The 23,476-nt window shown below is 38.2% G+C and overlaps 1 protein-coding gene across 3 annotated transcripts in view; it reads left to right on the forward strand.

The window, feature by feature from the left end:
• Positions 1-23,476, forward strand: part of LOC103706318 (proteasome adapter and scaffold protein ECM29) — a 66,712-nt gene that overhangs the window by 27,529 nt on the left and 15,707 nt on the right. For all 3 annotated transcript variants that reach the window (XM_039124736.1, XM_039124734.1, XM_039124735.1), the window contains 10 exons: positions 9,666-9,816; positions 9,927-10,096; positions 10,206-10,556; positions 12,203-12,370; positions 12,479-12,772; positions 14,212-14,388; positions 14,609-14,872; positions 18,004-18,102; positions 18,275-18,459; positions 20,704-21,039. In XM_039124736.1, coding sequence (XP_038980664.1) covers positions 9,666-9,816; positions 9,927-10,096; positions 10,206-10,556; positions 12,203-12,370; positions 12,479-12,772; positions 14,212-14,388; positions 14,609-14,872; positions 18,004-18,102; positions 18,275-18,459; positions 20,704-21,039 — 2,195 coding nt within the window. The remainder of the gene's footprint in view (positions 1-9,665; positions 9,817-9,926; positions 10,097-10,205; positions 10,557-12,202; positions 12,371-12,478; positions 12,773-14,211; positions 14,389-14,608; positions 14,873-18,003; positions 18,103-18,274; positions 18,460-20,703; positions 21,040-23,476) is intronic.

Genomic DNA, 23,476 nt, shown 5'->3' on the forward strand with positions numbered 1-23,476 from the left:
GAACAAATCTTTAGTTCTTCTTAAGTACTTAAGAATGTTCTTCACAGCTGTCCAGTGCTCTTCGCTTGGATTCGACTGATATCTGCTAGTGACACTCACAGCAAGGGCTATATCAGGTCGTGTACATAGCATGGCATACATGAGGCTCCCTATTGCAGAAGCATAAGGAATCCTGCTCATGCGTTGAATCTCTTCAGATGTGTTGGGGCACATCTTTTTGGAGAGATGAATCCCATGCCTAAGGGGTAATAGACCCCTCTTGGAGTTTTCCATACTGAACCTCTTCAGTACCTCCTCTATGTACATCTTCTGTGATAGGCCAAGCAACCTCTTAGATCTATCTCTATAGATCTTAATCCCCAAAATGTAGGATGCTTCCCCAAGGTCTTTCATGGAGAACTCTTTTGACAACCAGACCTTGACCGAGGTTAGCATGGGAACATCATTCCCAATCAAGAGGATGTCATCCACGTACAGTACGAGGAACACGACAGCACTCCCACTAACCTTCTTGTAAACACACGGTTCCTCTTCGTTCTTGATGAAATCAAACGATTTGATTGCATCATTGAAATGAGTATTCCAGCTCCGAGATGCTTGCTTTAGTCTATAGATGGACCTTTGCAGCTTGCAGACCTTGTGATCTCTATCACTGGAAGTGAAACCCAAAGGCTGCTCTATATAGATATCTTCATCAAGATATCCATTCAGAAAAGCAGTTTTCACATCCATCTGCCATATTTCATAATCATGAAACGCTGCAATGGCAAGCAATGTTCGAATGGATTTTAGCATGGCTACAGGTGAAAAAGTCTCCTGATAGTCAATGCCTTCGCGCTGACTATACCCTTTCGCCACTAGCCTTGCCTTATAGGTCTCTACCTTCCCATCCGAACCTATCTTCCTTTTATAGATCCATTTGCATCCAATAGGTACTATACCTTCTGGTGGATCTACTAAGGTCCAGACTTGGTTGGAATACATGGAGTCTATCTCTGACTTCATGGCTTCCTGCCATTTCTCGGAATCGATATTAGATATCGCCTCATCGTAGGTATTGGGATCCTGTACATGTTCCCTATCTCCCATGAGGAACATTTCCTCGGTGTCCTCTACTAGTATACCTAAGTATCTATCGGGAGGATGGGAGACCCTACTAGATCTACGAGGTGGAGGAGGTACTACGTGTACTGGCTCTGTATGAATAGGTTCTATAGGATCCATGACTCATTGCTTTTCAGAGACTCTCTCTTCAAGCTCAATTTTTCTCCTACTGCCTCTATCAAGGATAAACTGTTTTTCCAAGAAGACGGCATGTCGGCTCACAAATACATTGTGATCCTCTGAGACGTAAAAATTGTATCCTAATGACTCTTTAGGATATCCAATGAAACGAGCACTTATGGTTCTAGACTCTAACTTGTCCGCCTGTAGTCGCTTGACGTGGGCCGGACATCCCCAAATCTTGAGATGACCAAGACTCGGCTTCTTACCATGCCATATCTCATAAGGTGTGGTAGGAACGGATTTAGAGGGAACTCTATTCAATAAATAAATTGCGGATAATAAGGCATCTTCCCAAAGAAACATAGGTAGATCAGTGAAGCTCATCATGGATCGAACCATATCCAATAGAGTCTGATTCCTCCTTTCTGACACCCCGTTGAGTTGAGGTGTACCCGGAGGTGTCCATTGTGAGACTATGCCATTTTTCTTGAGATAATCCCGGAATTCCCCACTAAGGTATTCTCCTCCTCGATCTGATCGAAGAACCTTAAGGGTTTTTCCAGTCTGTTTTTCTACTTCATTTCTGAACTCTTTGAACTTTTCAAAAGACTCAGATTTGTATCTCATAAGATACACATACCCATATCGTGAATAATCATCGATAAAGGTAATGAAGTATGAATAACGACCCCTGGCTGACACATCAAATGGGCCACATACATCAGTATGAACCAGGGTAAGTATTTCAGTGGTCCTCTCCCCATGTCCTACAAAAGGTAATCTAGCCATTTTTCCTTGAAGACAGGACTCACAAACTGGATATGACTCAGAAGTCAATGGGCCAAGAAGCCTATCTTTCTCCATTTTGTTCATTCTGTCCTCTCCAATATGGTCAAGCCTGAGGTGCCACAAATACTTCTGGTTTATCTCATCTCTCGATCTTTTAGATCCTATGGCATCCACTACTTGCTCAGACACATTCACAGATACATCAATATGCAAGTGATAAAGACTGTCAATCATGAAACCACGTGCAACTAATTTATTTCTGAAATAAATAGAACAGCAGTCTTTGTCAAATGACAAAACATGACCATCCTGTGCTAAACATGAAACAAAAATCAAATTCCTGCTAGCAGCAGGGACATAATAACAGTCTTTGAGCAATAAACTAAATCCAGACGGTAATCGCAGAGGGTAGGTGCCTACAGCCACAGCAGCAACTCTTGCCCCGTTGCCAACCCGAAGGGTCACTGCACCTTCCGCCAGCCTCCTACTTTCCTTTAGACCCTGCATAGTAGTGCACAAATGAGCACTAGAACCAGAATCTATAACCCAACTAGAAGTAGAAGAAACCGTAAGATTAGTTTCAATTACGAGCAAATCTAACATACCTTCAGAAGGTGTGTCTGCCTTTTTGTTCTTCAGGCTCTCGAGGTATGAAGGGCAGTTCCTTTTCCAGTGGCCGTCGACGTTGCAGTGGAAACATTTTCCCTTGTCATTAGCCCTTTTCTTGTGAACTTCCTTCTTTGGCTTCTTGTCTTTCTTTTGCTTCTTAGCAGGCTTCTTTTTCTTCCAAGTAGACTTTCTCTTGGAACCAGAAGTCAGCTCAGCAGCCAGAACAGAGCCCCTTGAACCTTTCAAGGCCCCTTCAGCAATTACCAACATATTCAACAATTCGGTCTTTGTGCATTCAATTTTATTCATATGGTAGTTTACTATAAACTGACCAAATGAATCAGGAAGGGATTGCAGGATCAGATCTATCTGCAGTTCCTTATGCATGGACATACCGAGCTTCTCAAGTTCCTCGAGGTCCTTGATCATAGTCAAACAGTGATCGTGGACAGACTGCCCCTCACGCATTTTTGCCTTGAAGAGCCTCTTGGACACTTCAAAGCGTGCAGTGCGGCTCTGCTCACCATACAACTCTTGCAGATGAGCCAGTATTTTCCTAGCAGTCTTTATATTCTCATGCTGGCATTGAAGTTCGTTAGTCATGGATGCCATGATGTAGCACTTGACCCTAATGTCGTCATCAGTCCACTTCTGATGCGTCTCTTGCTGATCATCAGTAGGACGTGCTGGTAGCCTAGGGATATCATTCTCGAGCACATATCCTATTTTCTCACAATTCAGAACAATTTTCAGGTTCCTAAGCCAGTCTTTATAGTTGGTTCCGGTCAGTCTGTTGGTCTCAAGGATTCGGGTCAAAGGGTTTGAAGCTGACATTGTGATCTATAGAGAGTAAAGATTCTAGTTAGACTTTGTACTTGAACTTAATTTGTTCTAGGGACTTTTAAAACAAATATGCTCCCACTATTTTCTCGAATCCTTCATACTCCCCTGATGGAGAAACGAAAATCCTACGCGACTAGGATTTCTAGTGGGTACTGCGGTCTCACCGATTTATATGCCGCCTCACCTAACAGTTATTGGTGACATATAAATGGATGAGTGTACAACTCTTGTACAATGCTTCTCAAGCAAATTGCAGTGGTACTTGGTCTCTAAGTGATGAAGACCTCACCTAACAGTTATTGGTCCCATTACTTAGTTAAGTCATACCCACCGTATAACCGCAGAAATAAAGTCGTCATTGGGTCCTCACCTAACAGTTATTGGTGCCCAACCCCACCTTTACCCCACAACATCTCATGTCTAATAGAGAGGTCCAGTCCCCCGATGCAACTTGCCCACTGTGTCCAGCCGAGACAAATCAACGCCGGAAAGACCTTAGCAACTCTACTACGGTGGAAGACCTATGGACTTAATATTACATAATCAAGTCTTAGTGTTTGCAACTTGAGTTCTTCATAAGAGGTAATCGAACAATTGGCCAGGTAAGCAGGTGGGAGGCTCCCCTTACTCAGAGAGTAAGGTCCTAATTAAGTAACCACCTTATAGGCTTGCCTAGACACCAATTAGATCAATTAATCTAATATGACTAACTCATGTTGGTTCACCCTCGACTGATTAGGAAGGTTTCGATTTAGGTCTCACTCAATCGCGTATTCACATCTCATGCAAATATAAGTCTACCCGCATAATCATAAGCATTAAACATCCAGGCATTTATCAAAAATAAAATTAAATGGTGATGATCATGGATCCAGGATGGGGTCATTTTACAAGCACATGCACGTCAATTGGTTTGATCGTCTTCAACTCTTGACTCGATCTTGATCCTCTAGGTCCAATTGTGATCAACTCCTTGATCCATCTTTAATCAACCCTTGATCTCGATCTGCGCATGTTGAGCTTGTTGATGTACATATCGATCAACCATCGACGTGCAACACACATCACAGATTACATCCCAGATTGCTTTAAAAATTAAAATAAAATAAAAGAATAAATTACAACCCTTTTTCATGAGACACGCAGGTCTCTAATACATAAATTTAAGATGCACGCAGGCATCTGAAAATTAAAATTACATGCATCACAGAACATCGCAGAACATTTCAGCACATTCAAAGGGTCCATCCATGATCATCACCATACGCATCACATGCATAAAAATTATTTTTCAGATCTGATATTTAACTGATTATTTCATCTCATGACTTGCTGATCATGCTAGATTTGACTCTAAATATTTGTAATCACATTATCAAAGCTTTAGAATCATTAATCTAAGCATCTAAAAATTAGTATGCAGAAAAATCAGCAAGCTGAAAATTCTGTATACATAAATTTCAGCAAGCCTAATCCCTTAAATTTCAGATCTAAAATGCCTTGAAAAATTTAATTCTAATCTTAATCTACATAACCATGGCTCTGATACCACTGTTAGCATCCCACATATGCCATGAAAATTCGAAATAATTTTCAGATTGCAGCGGAAAAATATATGCGGGATCCGTTCATCACATGAACGTGTTTTAAAACATTTTGTTTGTAGATAGATTAGAATTAAATTATTTTAAACCATTTTAAAATCATTAAGAAGATCAGATCTTCACCTTGTGCGGGTAGATGGTCTCCGCAAATCTGATTTACGTGGTATTTGATCAAGGCTCAGTGGAAGCCGCACACGCGTCCGGCCTCTACAGGTAGCCACACGAAGTACTGACTCGATCGAAGCCTTTGGATCTCACCAGGGTGCTAGCTCCCTTGCAGAGATGGCTATGGATGGCTGAAGTCCTCTCCTTTGAATCAACCTTTGATTGGCTTGAGAGGAAGAAGAAGAAGGATGGATTTAGGAAGAAGAAAACAAGACCCGCAGCCTTTCTCTTTTTCTTCCTTTTTGGAACCAAGATGAAGAAGGAAGAGGGCGTCCCAAGCTTTTCTTTTTCTTCTCTTGATTGTGGCTCAAAGGAGGAAGATGGAGGAGGGTGCTCACGGCTGGAATGAGGAGAAAAACATTCATTTTGGCCGAAATTCCATGCTCCCTTTTTAATTGCAAAGGGATAAAGATGAGCTCCTATTTTTTAGGAGCTCATCCTTATCTCTATTTCATGCCACCTAGGAGGGGCATGCGCCCCTCCTTTTTCTCCCACGCATGGCTCAAAGGGAGGGGCATATTCCCCTCCCTCTTATCCATTTAAATCTGCCACTTAATCAAATTAATGGGTGATTTAATTTGGGTCTAGTGCATGAGTCCAATCCTAGTCAAAATAGGACTTGTATGGACCTATTTCAATTTCCTCCCAATCCTAATCTAATTAGGACTTATTTGAACCATGACTCTATTGAACTCTTCAATCCTAATCCAATTAGGAGTCATGAAATTAATTAGATTAAATTTAAAATTAATTAGGACTTAAGAAAATCCTAATCTAATCAGGACTTGTTCAAATTTCAGCCCTAAGACAATTAGGACATTAGAAATCCTATTCCAAGTAGGACTCTAATTTAATTTGAAATTCTAATCCAATTAGGACTCCATGATTCCCACTCCAAGTAGGACTCATGATCAAGTCCAATTAATTAAATCCAATTAATTAAATTAAATTACAATCCGATTGCAATTATTCCTTCTTCTAGCCACTAACTTTTAGCGGGTTTTCATTTATCAATCTAATTGATTATTTGTGATTCCTAATCACATTCAACCATTGGATCGGTCAATACCTCTAATGTGTGTGACCCCATAGGTTCCATTCTGACTGGTAGTGAGATATATTATGATCTCTATCACAATATCATTGAAAACTCCTTTCAATGGGTTGAAACAATTCCAACTCAACTCACCAGGGATTATCGACCATCGAGATGATCCCTGTGAGTCTCACCATCCACCAGTGACACCTAGCAGTATGTAGTGGCCACCCAGCAGAATAGAATGATGAACCTCTAGGTGCAGCAATCGTATGATACAGTCCTTCTATCGTGGATCCCTACAGATCGGAGGTCATGGAAAACTCGTCAAACCCCGTCGTCTGTCATATTTCTAGATTTATTTGACTTGAGTTCGATAGTGAAAAACTCTTTCTCCACTTTATATTTCTGCCCTGGCCAAGGTCTTAGAACTCAGTCTAACAAATCACATAGGATCACTCCTCTTCTATCAAGGTCGATAGATTCCATGTAAGTGCATACCCTACTCCTACAGTGAACTTACTGCAGCCAATCTACACTACAAGGACCCATATGGCTAGAGACCATGTATACGTGTAGTCAAACTACAATAACCTCACTGTGAGTAGCCGAAGCACCGCAGGTCAAAGGACCAGTCACACTACTGCAACATCAAGTAAGTCACTGACGAGTGGATAGACATCCAAGTGACTTCTTGTCTTGGTCACGCTCAGTACCCTTGTTCTCTAACAAGCACCTGCACTCTCACTTCAGTGTCCCTACACTGTGGACTCGAGTCTCGTCCATCCATAAGGAAAGCGATCTGTGCACTGATCGGATCGATCACCGTCCTCGTGATGATCCATTGATCAGGAGCATTTAGAAATTAATCACCAATGATACATGGCTCAAATTCTCAACTCTTGAGAATATGTATCATCATCTTATTAATTTCTTGGACGATTCATAGACACATAAACAATATGAATGAAAAGATGCCCATTTATTATTCAATAATAATAAAGTCAAGTACAAATTTATGTCCCAGAAAAAATAATGTGTCTGCCAGATTGGCTTCTAGGGCATACATCTAACATTGGTATGGTACGGTACATTCGGTATGTTCGGTATGGGACGGTGCTCACCGATACGGTGAACCTTAGTTTAAATAAGTAGTTCATCATTCTAAGACATGCCATATAACTTTTTCTAGTTAGTCTTCAGTCATGGAATCATATTCACTAGATCTAAGGGTAGCCATTTTTGACCTGACCTATTTACCTAGACCAACTTTTAACCAACCTGCCTGAGCCATTAGGTTCATGGGTGGAGTACAGGTCAGCCAGGTGGGTTGGTTGTGTTTGGGTTATGGCCCAGGTATTTATTATATTATTTTTTACTCTCTTTATATATATATATATATAGGGGGATTGATTATGCTTCTCTTAAGAGGAGAGGTTATCCACTCCTCTCGACTCCAAAATCAATAATGGGGCATTCAAATTGACGATTCACACTTGATCAATATCTATATCACTAAAAATGCCTATAAATCATATATCACGTATTTTGGTAATCTCTAACCTATGTCATCATATGGCCAAAAAAAATGGTTTCCATTATGCTACTATGCTAAAATACATGACAAAGCATTTAATTTAAGATTGTGCCTTATTGATTATAGTCTACACATGTTAAAACATATATAGATTAAAAATCAATGAATTTTAATGCTTAGATGATAGTAAAACATGGTCTCATGTCATTTTAACTGTACAATGTTGTGGGCTGAATGTGAGCCATTGGATCAACCATCATATTAGCTTGTTTTAAAACTTGAGTTGATATGTAACATTTGTTTAGAGTTTTGTGATTTATATTGTTTTTTTACTTACTTTGTTATGCATATGATTCAGTACAAAAAATATGAAAAAATAACCTACCATACAACATGAAGCACTAAAATAGGCTTGAGATAAGGAAAACAGGTCAGTGGGTGGTCTGCAGGTTGAGTTTGGGTGAGGGTCTATGGGCCTTGATTTGTGATCTCAGCCCAACCTGAACCCATCCTGACTCACAGATTGCCAGCCCTAACTAGGACCAGGCATATCTGTTTGACACATGCTAGTAACCCTCTTCAGGTAGTGCCATATGATGAATGACATAGCACTTTCAAGTTGTTATAATTGTTAGTTTTGTTTCCTTTTTCAACTGTTGGTATTTATGAGCTAGAGCCTTTATCTGTTCTTGCAATACATAGTATGATTGTTTATTGAGTGGCCTGGCATTGTAAACTAGTCTGTCTCTGTTGTCTCATCCTAACAGTGTCAATGCTTTTTGGTGACACTTCAAGTCTTCTGTAGTAGATGAGGTGTGGTCCGCATACATCCACTGACAGCTTCAGAGTTCCACCTTCTCCACTGACAAGGATCCTTGTGTTGCAAAAAAGCATATGCCTTTTTATAATGGCATAGTGGATTTATGTCTGGCGCCTAAATACATATGCTGATCTTATGTATATGTCATTCTTCAATTTACATGCATTTGCTGATCTTATGTATATCTGGTTCTTCAGTTTTCATGCATTTGTAATAGCTTTACAAGAATTAATGGTCTGTATGAGATTTGGGATCATTAGCTAGAGCAAGCATAAACCTGTAGATTTGATCTTTCAAAAAAATTAACTGAAAATAGGAATAACTGAATCCTTACTCAGCCTATAATCTATTTTTGGAATGACATGGCTTGGCAGATATAATTAATTCCTCTTGCCTTTTATGTTCTGTTCAGATGTCGAGAAAGCAAGAAAAGAGAGAGTTAGATCGGACTATTCTTTTTCAATGTTTGGCAATGAAAATAAAATTCAATAAAATAGGAGGAAATCAAAGGCCAAATTTTTCTCAAAAAAGCCTAAATTTTGTTCCTTCTTCTGAAGATGAATCTAAGAGGCGAATTTGAGACAAGCAGATCTGGCCATTTCTCCCTTATCCATAACTTTGTCAGTGCAATCAAACAAGAGAAAATTCTTTACTTTCTTTTCATTTATTCCATAAAATTGTTCTTTAACTATTCAGCAGCCAGACAGGACTTTATGTTTCTGCAATATTTAGAATTTTTTATTTGGTGAGGCAATATTTAGTTTATTATTAATACTGCACATCCAGTGTATGTGAGTGTTGGTTGTGTGGTTTCAGTAGATGGCATGTCCAGCCTAAGTCTTGCCTCTTTGTGTACACTGTACAGTAAATGTGTCTATGTACCTAGTGTATATAGCATATACTTGGGAAATCATAGTGTCAGGCTTTTTCTGCCTGTTGAGCCTAAACAGCTTTTATAACCTTATGTAACATTGGTAGATGCACAACCTGTTTTATTATCTTTTTTTAGTGACCTGTATGTCAATGTTATTACAGATCACAGAGGCGCTGTTTGAGAGTACTGTTAATCTTCTTGTTCATGTGGTTGAGTCAGAAAGTACAGCATTGTCCTCGGCTGGAATGGAAGCACTTGGTCATATTGGCCTTCGTTGCCCATTGCCTACACTGAATCGTGATTCTGTTTCAGGTTCCTTCTTGTTCACTGATATTTTGTCAGGGATAGGCATGGCTTTGTGTGATATTATTATGCTTATTTCACAATTATGTTATATAATAAACTAATATTCATCACTGCAGCTGGAGTTTTGACAATTTTACATGAAAGATTGAGCAAACTACTTACTGGAAGTGATATCAAAGCAATTCAAAAGATTTTAGTTTCTCTGGGACATATTTCTGCAAGAGAAACTTCATTTTCACACTTGAGTAGTGCTCTTGATTTAATTTTTGGTCTCTGCCGATCAAAGGTGGGCGTGGTGTTATCCTTTGTAATAAACTCCGTACATGTTAGTGTAGTAGCTATTGACGCATAGTATTTTTCCCAAAAGTTTATGATATAAATTATGGAATCTTCAGGTTGAAGATATACTTTTTTCTGCTGGGGAGGCCCTATGTTTTATTTGGGGGGCAGTGCCTGTATCTGCAGATATGATACTCAAATCAAATTATCGTTCTCTTTCCCAGAGTTCTAACTATCTTACCGCTGAAATGCCATTATCCATAATACAAAGTAGCTCATCTGAGAGTTGTAACTCTGATGAGGAGTCACATGTCATGATCCAGGAAGCGATAACAAAAAAACTTTTCGATGATCTCCTTTACAGTAGCAGAAAAGAAGAGCGCTGTGCTGGAACTGTCTGGTTGTTGTCACTGCTAATGTATTGTGGGTATCATCAAAAGATCCAGCAACTTCTCCCTGAAATTCAGGTTTGTCACTTTGTGGGTTTAGCTTTACTTTTTAGAAGAGCACTGCGTTGTTATTCACAATCCTTTGTTTCTGTTGATATATATTTATGTGAGAAGATGTTAGTCAGTTGGGCATTGCGTGTGCAAGAAATGCTTGACATTCAAATTTTGTCTTCCCATTTGGAATAATGTCAGATGAAGGGGAGTGAAAGTGAGAGTCATCCTAATGTGGGAGCTTCAAACCTTCATTCCCATGAAATTTATAACTTTGGAGAATCTTAAAAAGTATTGATATTCACACCAAAGTTTTCGGTCCCGGCCAATACTAACCCACACCAGGCATCTCAGGTTGGACCTTAATCAACCTGGTCCTGGGACAGGTTTGAAACCCTGAAACCATAGAACCAAGACCAGCCAGGAGGTGTTGAAAAGGCCCAGCTGGCCCTTTTTTCTTTTGCTATGTGTTGCATCCAAAGGTGGAGAGGACGAAAGAAGAAGGGAAAAAGATGGGAAGAAGACCTCACACAAAAACACACATCTTAAAAAAAGGAAAAAAAGGCCAAATTGGTGCCTGGACATCAACGGGCATCTAAAAAGTGAAAAGACAAAAAAACAACAAAACAAACAAAAAGCCGTAATCAAACATAAAAAATCCTAAAGATCATTAACATGCATTAAACAAATTCAAAAACAAAAAGAAAAGAAAATAATTTGAGGTCCTGGTATGGTACTTGGATGCCACAGCATATTATGTTAGTACCTAGGCATCCTCATACCATACTGATGTACTGGTATGGGCACTGAGGCCAGGTATTAAAACCTTGCACTACACAGTGCTTGTTTCTATATAAGATGATTGTATTAACTAAACAAAACTAAAGAGGTAAAATTAAGAGCTTTTTAGTTGGAAGCATGATATGGTGGCCAGTAATCCAGCTAAAAACAAAAGAATGCTTGTAAATATTGTATGCAGGGCAACAATTTTTGCAGCCAATGGGCACCTAGAGTAAAAGTGTCCATGACTGTATCATCACACATCTGCTCAGGTGATGGGTGTGAATTGATTGTGAACTGATACTTTTGTGAATAAACCATCCAGATACCAGAAATGATTATTCAATGATAAAAAAGTGAGAAAAAAACTCAAGAAAATCAAGATACTAGATAGGTGAAGGTTCACATGTTATTTTTAATAGGATAGATGTAAAACATTTACAACACAAAGCGGTGATGACCAAAATAACCTACTACATGTATATTTAGCTTAACCTATCCTTACCATTATTAGATGATGAGATACATGATCTGTCATCAACATCAATATCAGAAGACAACTTTCAGGCTGATAAACTCATATTCCTGGCACTGTTATTCAGTTTAAACTGGAGGCTATAGTTTATTCCTACCTATGTTAAGTTTATCTGAAGCAGTTGGCTAAAAACCAAAAGAATATTGCATTGTTAGGAGGCTTTTGATAAATCTATCTTTGTTCTTTTTCTGCTACTGCTGCCTTTATCTCACAGTCAAATCTGCTAGCCTGATAATAGTAAGCTTCATCACGACACATCCTTGCAATGACATTAACACTTTATCTGCTTTAGAATATTGATTGGTTATATTAGATAAAGCAATTTTTTAAAATCTTATATGCTTAATTTTTTCTGCAGGAAGCCTTTTCTCACCTTCTTGGTGAACAGAATGATCTTACACAGGAGTTGGCTTCCCAAGGCATGAGCATTGTTTACGAACTAGGCGATCCATCTATGAAACAGAACCTCGTAAATGCTCTTGTAAGCACGTTGACTGGCTCAGGGAAAAGGAAAAGAGCTATCAAGGTGAAACACAATTCACCTTTGTTGTTTATTTCTCTCTTTTTCTTTTGTTTTCTACATGGTTTATTTTTTCCCAGAAGCTAGCATATTCATTTATTTTGTGGCATGCAGCTGACAGAAGATTCTGAAGTTTTTCAAGAAGGGGCCATTGGTGAAAGTCTTAGTGGTGGAAAACTAAGCTCTTATAAGGAACTTTGTAGCCTGGCTAATGAGATGGGTCAACCTGACTTAATATATAAATTCATGGATCTGGCTAATTATCAGGCTTCTCTAAATTCCAAGAGGGGTGCAGCCTATGGGTTTTCTAAGATAGCAAAGCAAGCTGGTGATGTGCTCCATCCACATCTACGCCTGTTGATCCCTAGGCTTGTCCGTTACCAGTATGACCCTGATAAAAATGTCCAGGTATTGAACCATCCATGTTCTTTATGGTAATTATCAGCTTCAAAATTCACTTGATATGTCTCTACATTCTATGCCATTTAGTTTGCATCTGTATCTGTGTTTCTGCATGATGTTCATTTCCACATTGTTGGTCAACCATGTCTCAAACTTTCACACCAGATATCAAAATATTATTGTAATCTAAAGCTGTTGTGCTAGACAGGTAGACAAAGTAGGATGTTAGAGAAGTCCTGAAGATAATCTTCAAGGAATTGTTTATGTAGGTTTTGGAATTAGAACGTGTTGACGACCAATGCTAAATTTATGGCGGTAATGACTCTCCCTCCATCCAATTGGAAGGCGTGATCTAATTTCTTGCTTCCCATTTTTCACTAACCACATCAGTGTTATTCAGGCATGTCAAACTTGGTACAGTGAATATCTCAACTGCCATAATTTAGCCTGCATTGAGTAATTAGTTAATTCCTCCTTAACCAACAAGTCCAGGATCTTCGACACCAATTTGAGAATTTAAAAAGAGGTTTACTAGCCCTTTAAACATATCAAAATATCATTCACTAGAATACTATCCAGTCATCTCTTTCTAAAGCCTGCTCTGGTGATGGTAAGATCAATACTGATTTGCCCCAGTTTGCACGTAGATGAATTCATAAGCACATATTTGTATATTTGGGTACAGCTTCACATGTTTATGCAATTTTTACATACTTACAAGAGTATGCTAAAGTTCACAATCTTGGTATCGGGCCTCGTACTGATGCCGTATTTGTATAGTGTCGGTACACCTGGTATGAGGGTCGGTTTGGCATACCAACACCCGGTACACTTCTGCACCGGGTATTGGTTTGGTACTGCAGTACACCTAGTACAAGGTGGTATGCACTGGTACTGTGAACATTGATGTATCATGTAGACAAATATTTTACATATTCTAGGCTAAATAATTATGTAGTATGCAATGTCTGTTTTCTGGAGTTAAATGATTTTTGTTGAATTTAAGACTAATATTAACCAGCTAATTATTGGTGTGCATCTTGGCCTTATGATAGGCACAAGTTCATTTTCTTGAGCTCCATGCATTTGTATGATTCACAAATTATGGTTTGAGCATGCGAAATGAATCCCTATGGTTAAAGTAATGATATCCAAAACCATACTGGTTGGGGACCATATAGGTACAGTTACCAATTGGAGTCCGATATGATACAGTTGAGATGCCTACCATGTGTCGATATGGTACAGACTGATGGGCATACCAAGTACTGATTCCCTATCAGTACAACACAGTATAGTCAGGGATGGACTGGTGCAAACCATTACTTGAATCCTAGATACCTTTACCTTTTTTTAACAGCGAGTTTAGCTTCCTTTTCTGTGTCACTGTTCTTTTAAACTGATGCATGCATTCCTGATCTGTTGAATCTTAACTTTGCTATTAGGATGCTATGGGACACATTTGGAAGTCAATTGTAGCAGATCCAAAGAAAACCATTGATGAATATTTTGATACTATTACTGATGATTTGTTGACACAATCTGGATCAAGACTCTGGCGCTCACGTGAAGCTTCATGTCTTGCCCTTGCAGACATTATCCAAGGCCGCAGATTTAGTCAGGTAAAAGTGTAGGCATTGGGTGACATGTGACTGCTACTTACAGTTTGAATAGGAAACACTGCTAGCTAATTCTCTAAGGCATAGCCACCATAGGCAGTTCTTCTTTATAGAATATCTTATTATTGGTAGTGCATCTTATAAATTTGTTTTTGACATCTGTACCATAAGCTGCAGCATTTTGTTATGTCTGTTATCGTCAATTGTTTCTTTTGTTATGCAGGTTTCTAAGCATTTGAGAAGAATATGGACTGCAGCATTTCGTGCTATGGATGACATAAAGGAAACTGTACGGAATTCTGGTGATAGTTTGTGCCGTGCTGTGAGCTCATTAACAATCAGGCTATGTGATGTCTCCCTTACTGCAGTCTCAGATGCAAGTGAAACACTGAATATTGTTTTGCCATTCTTGCTTGTTGAAGGGATAGTCAGTAAAGTTTCCAGCATACAAAAAGCAGCAATAAGCATGGTTATGAAGTTAGCAAAGGTAAAGGTCCTTTTTTATTGATTTAGTGGTTCTGTTTCAGGAATAAGTGCTTGACGGAGTGCATCTAATATATGTCTGTTATGGAAGTATATGTTCAATTGGTTATTTAATTTACAGTTCTTTCAGAATTTGTTTTCTGTATCGCTGTATGCTGTCTGCTATAAGTAATTAATTTTGTCTTCCTACTTATCATACTATGGATGCAAATGTTTATTCTGTGTTTCTTTTGTCTCCCTCTTTTTTTTTTGGTTTGGTTATTTTGCTGCTGTATTCGATACTAAGATGTGATGGTTTGTGCTTCATATGTGACAGACGTACAAATATGCACGTTTTCTGATATATACATGTACAGACATACTTCTATGTTGCAAGTATCCATGCATATGCATGCTACATAAATATTGTATATGCATGTATATGCAGACTGAAACTTTAACCTAACAAAGTTCCACTCCTGAACTGTCTGAGGAATTGATTTGATTGTGTAAATATCATAATGATTGATTTACTCAAATTGGACAATAACCATGACAAAATTATATAAATTTAATGATCCTGCAGCAATAAACGTAAAATGAAATAAATTTGATCGAGCTTATCTACGTATTGTAATAATTCTCAATTGTCTTCATTTCAATGCCTTTGTGGCCATATAAAATTTCTTATTTTTTAAGTTGATATGAGGTCTATTACCATCTTTTCTTTCCACCACCTCTCTTTTGAATGAACTTCAATAATGATGTATAATTCATGAAAGACTAGGTTGTTAGTGATGTGGCCCTCTACCTGAGGATTGGGATTTGAGATATAGTTTTAGTGCACCTATAATAGTGGAGAGTAAAATCTCAAGTTGTTTGTGCATTTTTTGATATTCAACAATGGACCATTCTATTAGATTCTATTTTTTCCTCTTCTGAAAATCATGAATTTTCCGACACCAAATGTCAGCAGCCTGTAGTTCATCATCTATGCACCAGGGCTTTGCCGAATTTGTTGTAAAATTAAAAATACAAGAAAAAATAAAATTAGAAATAGAAAAGTGAACATAAAATAAAGTAAATATTACAAACCATATTCCTCATGTCTCACCACCTCCCATCATATCCCTCACCTCTCACTCCCTTGCTTCTAAGAGAGTGATATCAAATCACGTGTTTGTGGGCTTTGAAAACGGGAAAAGTGGAGAAATTTTTGAAAGAGGGGTCATTGCCATACCGAACTCAAGGGAGACCAAGCCATAGAGGAGCCATCGTTACCCCATCTCATACAAAAGAATAGGAAGGCTTTCAAGCAATGCCTACCATGTTTCAAGCAAAAGAATAGGAGCCATTGTGACCCAAACCGCCCAGTTCTGCGCATACTGAGATAGTTCAGGTCGGGACATGTGCGAATTGTCCTAGACCACTCCAAACCGAGTGGAGCCAAGGGTTCCTCTCAATTTCTAGCAGTTCAACTCGGTTTGAGGGCTAGACTGGTCCAATTATCTTTAAACATTCCTCCATCCGGGTTCTCGCTTTATTGTGTGAGCCTCTCGGCTCGCGCTCATGGTCCTTCGCGAGATCGAGACCCTTGCTGCTAGGGTTTTCTGCTTTTTGTTGCCGCCGCCACCGCTGCCGACTAGGCTTATGCTGATGACCAGGCTGACGACTGGTACCCTTCCCTCTCTTGCTCTCCCTCCCTCTGTCCTTCAGTCTCTCTCCCTTCCTCTCTGTACATCAGTCTCTCTCCCTCCCTCTATCTCTCCCCTCTCCCTCTTCCTCCACTTGGTTCTGTTATGTGTCAAGTCAGCACAGTATGGACAAGTACCATACCCAAAGCCTGCTGGTTTGACCCGTAATACCGTTCGGCAAACAAGCTTTCAAGTTTTAAAGAGATATTGGTACATGGATTTCATATTAAAATACTTTATTTTTGGTGGCTATGATGCGGCTGAAACAAGGATACCTTAGGGAGAGAGGGAGCTTATGCACAGGATGGATGGAGTGCAAGCAATAGATGGGGAAGTGCATACAAGAGTTTTGTTTCCTTCCTCCCTTTTCTTCTCTTTATTTCCTAAGCTATGGGAAGCATTTAAGAAATGAAAGGTATTTTTCATCTAAAAAGTTGACCAACCAAGCAGGGGAATGTCCTAAATTTTGAAACCGTCTTGTTTTAATGTAGTACATATACACATTTGTATATTTGTTAGTGTATTCCTGACAATCAGATCAACCTGGACGCCATGAAAGCAGCACCCACTTTCCTAATATGGCTGAGAAATCTTTCCGGAAATGGTGATTGCTATCAACACATTGTAAAATTTTTAAATATTAAACCAACTGAAGGAAAGAAAACTCCAAAAAAAATCCTGAAATAGCATCAAATTGTTTAAAACATGGTCCGTTTAAGTCTACATGACATGAGGCACTAGGGTTTCTGACCACGGACCCTAGCTGGTTTGCAATGGCAAAGTGTTGCACTGACCTTTAAAGTCAGATGAAAGGTTTGCCTACGACCTCGGATTGCCTCCAAGCTAGGGGAATGACCATAGGCTTTGAGTGAGAACTTATACATGCATGGACACTCACATACATTCATACCTACACATACTTGATTTAACATTTCCTGAAGGTGCACGTGTGTATATGCACATTCATATCTTTGATGTAACATTTCTATTGGATGTTGTGAACAAGATTTAAAGTTTTTGTGTCATGATGGCCTCATTACACCTTGATATTATCTAATGCCTTCTGAGGCTTTGTATTGCTTAGTGGGGGCTGAAATAAATACAACATTTTTTATATGACGAACTATTACAAAATTTGAATATCTTTGTTCAGTGACTGGTCTTTGGGTACATTGTCTTTTTTATTTTGTATAGGTAAAGAGAGATGTAATCTGATATGGTGAGAACTTCTGAGAAAAATATGAAAAAGCTTATAGCAACACCAAAGAACACATTCATACATACATACATTCATACATTCATACATACGTACAGTTATTGTCATTGTCATCATAACCATCAAGCCTTTTTCCAACAATTATAGAATAACATATACTATGCAGGTATGGTATCTTCTTGTTCCTAGGTCTACTTTGATTCTTATTTTCAAAAATTATATCTAATCAGATAACTATTATTACAGAATGCTGGGCTTGCACTTCGAGTGCATTTGCCTGATCTTGTCTGTTGCATGCTGGAATCTTTATCAAGCCTTGAGGACCAGAGGCTCAATTATGTGGAGGTTTGGCCATGTCAAAACTGCCAATTCCTGATGTTGAATTTCTTTTTTTTTTCCAAAAGAATTTAGATATAAATAGCTCTTATTATTCTCCATCTTTAGGTGCACCTGACCTTTAATTAGAGGATTGCTCATGCATTATTGTTTTTTATCTTTTTTTTTATTTGGAGAATAGTTGCATGCAGCAAATGTTGGAATTCAAACTGAAAAACTTGAAAACTTGCGAATTGCTGTTGCTAAAGATTCTCCAATGTGGGAAACTCTGGATCTTTGTTTAAAAGTTGTTGATGCACACTCGTTGGATCTACTAGTTCCTCGCCTTGGACAGTTGATCAGATCTGGAGTTGGCCTTAATACCAGGTACATTTCTATGCAAGTAAAATGCAGTGATCTATGTAAACTGTACTATTTGACAAAACATTTAGGTGCTTTTCCCAAATTCTCTCCGATGAAGTAACTTATTTTGAAAACCTACAAAAGCCATCTTATTGGTTTTTATTGTAGTTTTTCTAGATGGTCAGTAAAATTTTATTTTTAACTGCCTCTAGGAAGAGCAGGATTATACAATATTTAATTGTATAGTTCGCATTTTTAGGGGTTCATGGTTGTGCACTTCCTTGGAACTTATAGAAATAAATTTCATAGGGACCAAAACAACTTTTGTCTCATAGTACGTTTCATACATTATTCCCTTGGAAATTAAGAAGTTCATAGCAAGTTCTTATTGTTTTATGAGAGTTCAGGACATTTGTTGTGGCCTTTTGGAGCAACTATTTCTTTTGTCTCTTTATTGTTAATATCAGGCACGAAATCATGTATGTCTTCATATTTGTATTTTTACCTTGATTTTATTAAATTTAATATTTGGGGTTAAAAAATTCGATTTGCAGATGGAGATTGTTTTAAATTTTCAAGCATGTTATGGAGATTCATTAGAATGCGCTTTATATATTGCATGAAATGGTTTCTAACTGCCAGTCTGTGCCAGTCAGCCCTGGCTGTGCCAGGCCAGTACCAGCAGGCTGCACAGATCAGCATCTATAGCACCTATTTAACACTTTATATATATATATATATTATAGTTTTAGAAAAGCTTTGAAACTTTTTGTCAACACAGTCAGCATACATGCCAACATAGCATGGCATGTACCTTGCCAATGGGTGATTTACCTGCAGGTGAACAGAATATCCTGTTGGCATCTATGCTCAAAACCTTGTTGCATGCTAAATGAAAATCTAACATCCAAGACTTGTGAGGTTCAAGTTTGTGTTTGTAACAACTATCAAGAACATGACTACAAATTTTGTTTTGATAGCAAGCATATTTAATCTCTTTTTCATCCTCCATTGAGTGTATTGAGTTACTGGCTTTCAAGTTTGCAGTATTTCAGTTCAATGAACCATGTCCAGTTCAATGATTAAACAACCAAAGTCAATCAAATCTTTTTTGGAGTCTTTTACCACCTAGAAATCTTCCTTCACCTTCCAGTGAAGTTACTGGTAGTACTTATTGGTTGGTCTTGCTTATCTACATTAATGGTTCTAATTGTCAAGACAGATATTGTAACAACGTAGCCTCCTTCTACTATAATTTCTTTTCTTGATTCCTTCCTGTTATCTTCCGTTTTTTTTTTTTCTTTGTGGGGGTGGGTTCTTTCATATGTCTGAGAAAATTCCTTAAGGTACTTGGTATATGTCTTAACTATTTCACACCTGTTTTTTTTTTTAAAAAAAATGCAAGCGCATCATTTTTAGTTGCTTTCCTTTTTCTTACTTATGTAAATTTAATTTGCTTTATGTTTTGAAATACTTGATCGAAGTTTGAGTTACCTCTTACAGTTTCTTATCTCTGTCAGTTGCTTTCCTTTCTAATAATTGAAACATCATCTATAGGCCTATTCATTCTTGGTCTGCAAAATTTCGACTCTACAGTTGGTTGCATGGAGCCAAAGCAGGTTTAGGAGTGGGAGAAGGGAAGCCGAGCTCTAAAGAAGTTTTGATTAATTTTGGAAATGCCATATCTAGAAAATATGAGACATTACTTTTGTATACTGCTTGTAGACACTAAGTAGTGTCATTCCCTGCAGTATCAAATGATCAAAGAAAAATTCCTTTCAAAATTAACATTTACTTTACTGATCTGCCTTTGTTAAGATAAATGTATTAATCTAAAGAAGACAGTTGGAAACACTATCTTGTTTCATGATACCAGCTTATCCTTTTGCAATCTTATATCTGAATGACGTGTGATACAATATTGTAGCTTTCATGCATCACAGCTTTCACATTTTCATTACCTTTCTTATTGCAGTTTCAGTAATCACTAGCTTCATTAGGAGTAACCATTCCTTCCTGGACACTACGAACACTATCAATAGAACTATAGCATATGTGCATTTCAAAAGAAATGGTATTTCTCATACGCCATTGTAGAGGTTACTAAAATATCTGACTGTTTTTGAATGAAGAAGCAGGTGCTGTAATCACTGATCAGTATATTAATCACTTTAATCTCTTTCTCAAAAGAATCTCTATCTAGAATAATTTAGGTCTTTTAGGAAACTACCTTCTTAGTTTTCCTTTTGCTAACTGTTTCAATTGCAGAGTAGGTGTTGCCAGCTTCATCACCTTGTTGGTTCAACAAGTAGCTGCAGACATCAAGCCATTTACAAGCATGTTACTCAAGCTTGTTTATCATGCTGTTATAGAAGAAAGGAGTGGTGCAGCAAAACGAGCTTTTGCTGCTGCCTGTGCTGTCATTTTGAAGCATGCAAGCCCTTCTCAGGCCCAAAAATTGATTGAAGAGACAGCTGGTTTGAGTTTGGGTGAAAGAAATGCACAGATTTCTTGCGCAATTCTTCTGAAAAACTACTTAAATCTTGCAGCAGACGTTCTCAGTGGCTACCATGCCATAGTCATTCCCGTTGTTTTTGTTTCAAGGTTCGTATCTGACATTCCTGAACCTTTCAATTGATCTGTTAAATATGTTTCTGAAATGTTTATTCTATCATGATAGTAGCCGACACTTTGTGATATGCATCAATTTGGATTCACAAACCAGTTTGTTTTGGCATTCTATGTTAGACCGTACTTTCTGGTTGGTTTTATTCTGTGAACAAGGTCAAGATTTGATTTTGACTGTTACCACTGCTTGCTTGGCCGATGTGATCAGTAACATCATAAATAACACATCCTGCTGTGAAGACCAAACAATTATCTTCAGCACGAGCACAAGATAAGACAGCAAAGGAATCTATAAATTAAATACGGTCATGGAGAGGAAAACTAGAGATATGGATCAATTTACATGAGCTATGAGAGAGGCTAAAGGGGTGGGGTTGGGGGGGGGGGGGTGGGTTGAGAAATGAGGAAAAGTATCGAATGATAGAAATTCTAAGAATTGTTGAATGAAGACATTGCTAAAGGAGTTTGCTTATGAGAGGCACAATTTGGGCAGTTGCCAGCCATTCCTTCTCTATTTTTTTGTTATTTTTTAAAAATACAGATTGCTGAGAAATATTGGTTGAGCTATGTAAAATCATGGGGAATTGGGATAAATTGGTTAACTAAGGTTCTGTTTGGCTTCATTTTTGTTTTTGTGTTTTTGTTTCTTTACAAATTAGTGAAATATCGCATGGAGATTGGTGTTGAAGATAGCATTTGCACAGAACTTCTGCCATCCCTTGCTTTTTTTTTTTTTTCACTCTGCTTTGCATGCCATAAATCTTTGCTTCCAAAAGCTCTAGAGATTTTTTACAAACAGTTTGAAAATAAGAGCCATACCAAATGGGTTTCATCCAACGTTATTTAGTCTGTTTCATTTTTCTTTGGTTTTTTTAAAACACAAAACAGAAAATAAGAGCCATACCAAATGGGCCCTAGTTTAGTGGGATTTTGAAAATACCAATTGATTGGAAGAGTGTATCATTGAGCTAATGTCTGAGAATAGAGCTGTACACAATATTGGATCAGCTATTGTGGAATTAAAACTTACAAGCCACACTATGAAGTTTTGGGAAATTAAGTCATCACTTAAGTTCTAGAAGAAGTCACCAGTCTAGGAAATGACCGACTTGTAGGGCTTTTGAACTAGCCTACAATGTTGGGATGGTTATATTTTTTTTAAAGATGGGAAGAAGGAATTACTTATCAAGTTCCATGCTTGTTTTGGCCATGGTTGGCGCACGCATGGCATAGGCTGGCGTTCCTTGGGCATAGTGCCATTGTATTAGCATGGTTCGGCACTATGGGCACATGCATGTTTTTTGATATCTTTCTAATTTGTATATTTTTTAGTATTGTTAAGATTTTTTTCATACAACAAAAAAAGTTCAAGCCATATAGTGTCATATAATCAAGAATGAAGGCATGTATTCATGATAAGCACTCAGTGTATTGAATAATGTGACATACTAACTGTAGTGCAACTATACAATATAAGTATGGTATAATATCGTATAACTATTATGATTATTTTCTAATAATAATAAATTACATAGAACCATGATATGCCGTACTGGCCTGAACCTGGCGGTACAGGGCATACCGTACCGTACCAGTTTGATACTGGTATCCAGTACGGATGGCATATCGATACTCGGAATACCAAAAAATTCTGTAATGTACCGACACTATGCTAGTGTGGCACTGGTATAGAGTCTTGTACCGAGATGGCGAACTTTGCATAGAACTAACGAATAGCTATATATTTACTGCAGTATTACTATAATGATTATTTTATAACTATATTACAACTATACACCCAATTGTGCTATAACTATTATGTAACTATGTTAAAACTGTGGAATAACTCTATGTATCTACATTGTAACTATAGCATATCTGTATTAGGCATATTATTAACAACTTCAATGTATCTATAATATTATAATCTTATATTATGTACTCATGTAACACGGATTGAGGAACCGGTGCCAGTTCCCATGCTAGCAACCAGCACCGAAATCTTTGCTATAGATTAGTTATATCATATCTCTATTCGATCTTCATATAACTATATTATAGCTATATTATAACCATGGTATGCTGAACCGACCGGTTCCGGTCGGTTCAACCTGTACCGAATCGGTGCCGACACGCACCGGTACGGTACGACATATAAAATCGGTTCCGACCCTTTGGGTCGGAACCGATCGGGGAAGAAGAAGAACTGGAAAGAAGAGGAAGAAAGAGGAAGAAAGAAGAGGAAGAAGAAGAAAAAGAGGAGGAGGAGAAGAAGAGGAAGAAGAAGAGAAAGAGTAGAAGAAGAGAAAGAGGAGACTTACCGGTACCAGGCCTCGTCGGGGTGATCCTCGTCGGGGCTTGCTCGCGGGAGAAGAGCGGAGGAGAGAGCATCCTTGTCGGGGCTTGCTCGCGG

This window comes from Phoenix dactylifera, chromosome 3 (genome assembly GCF_009389715.1).
Source record: "Phoenix dactylifera cultivar Barhee BC4 chromosome 3, palm_55x_up_171113_PBpolish2nd_filt_p, whole genome shotgun sequence".
NCBI lineage: Eukaryota > Viridiplantae > Streptophyta > Magnoliopsida > Arecales > Arecaceae > Phoenix > Phoenix dactylifera.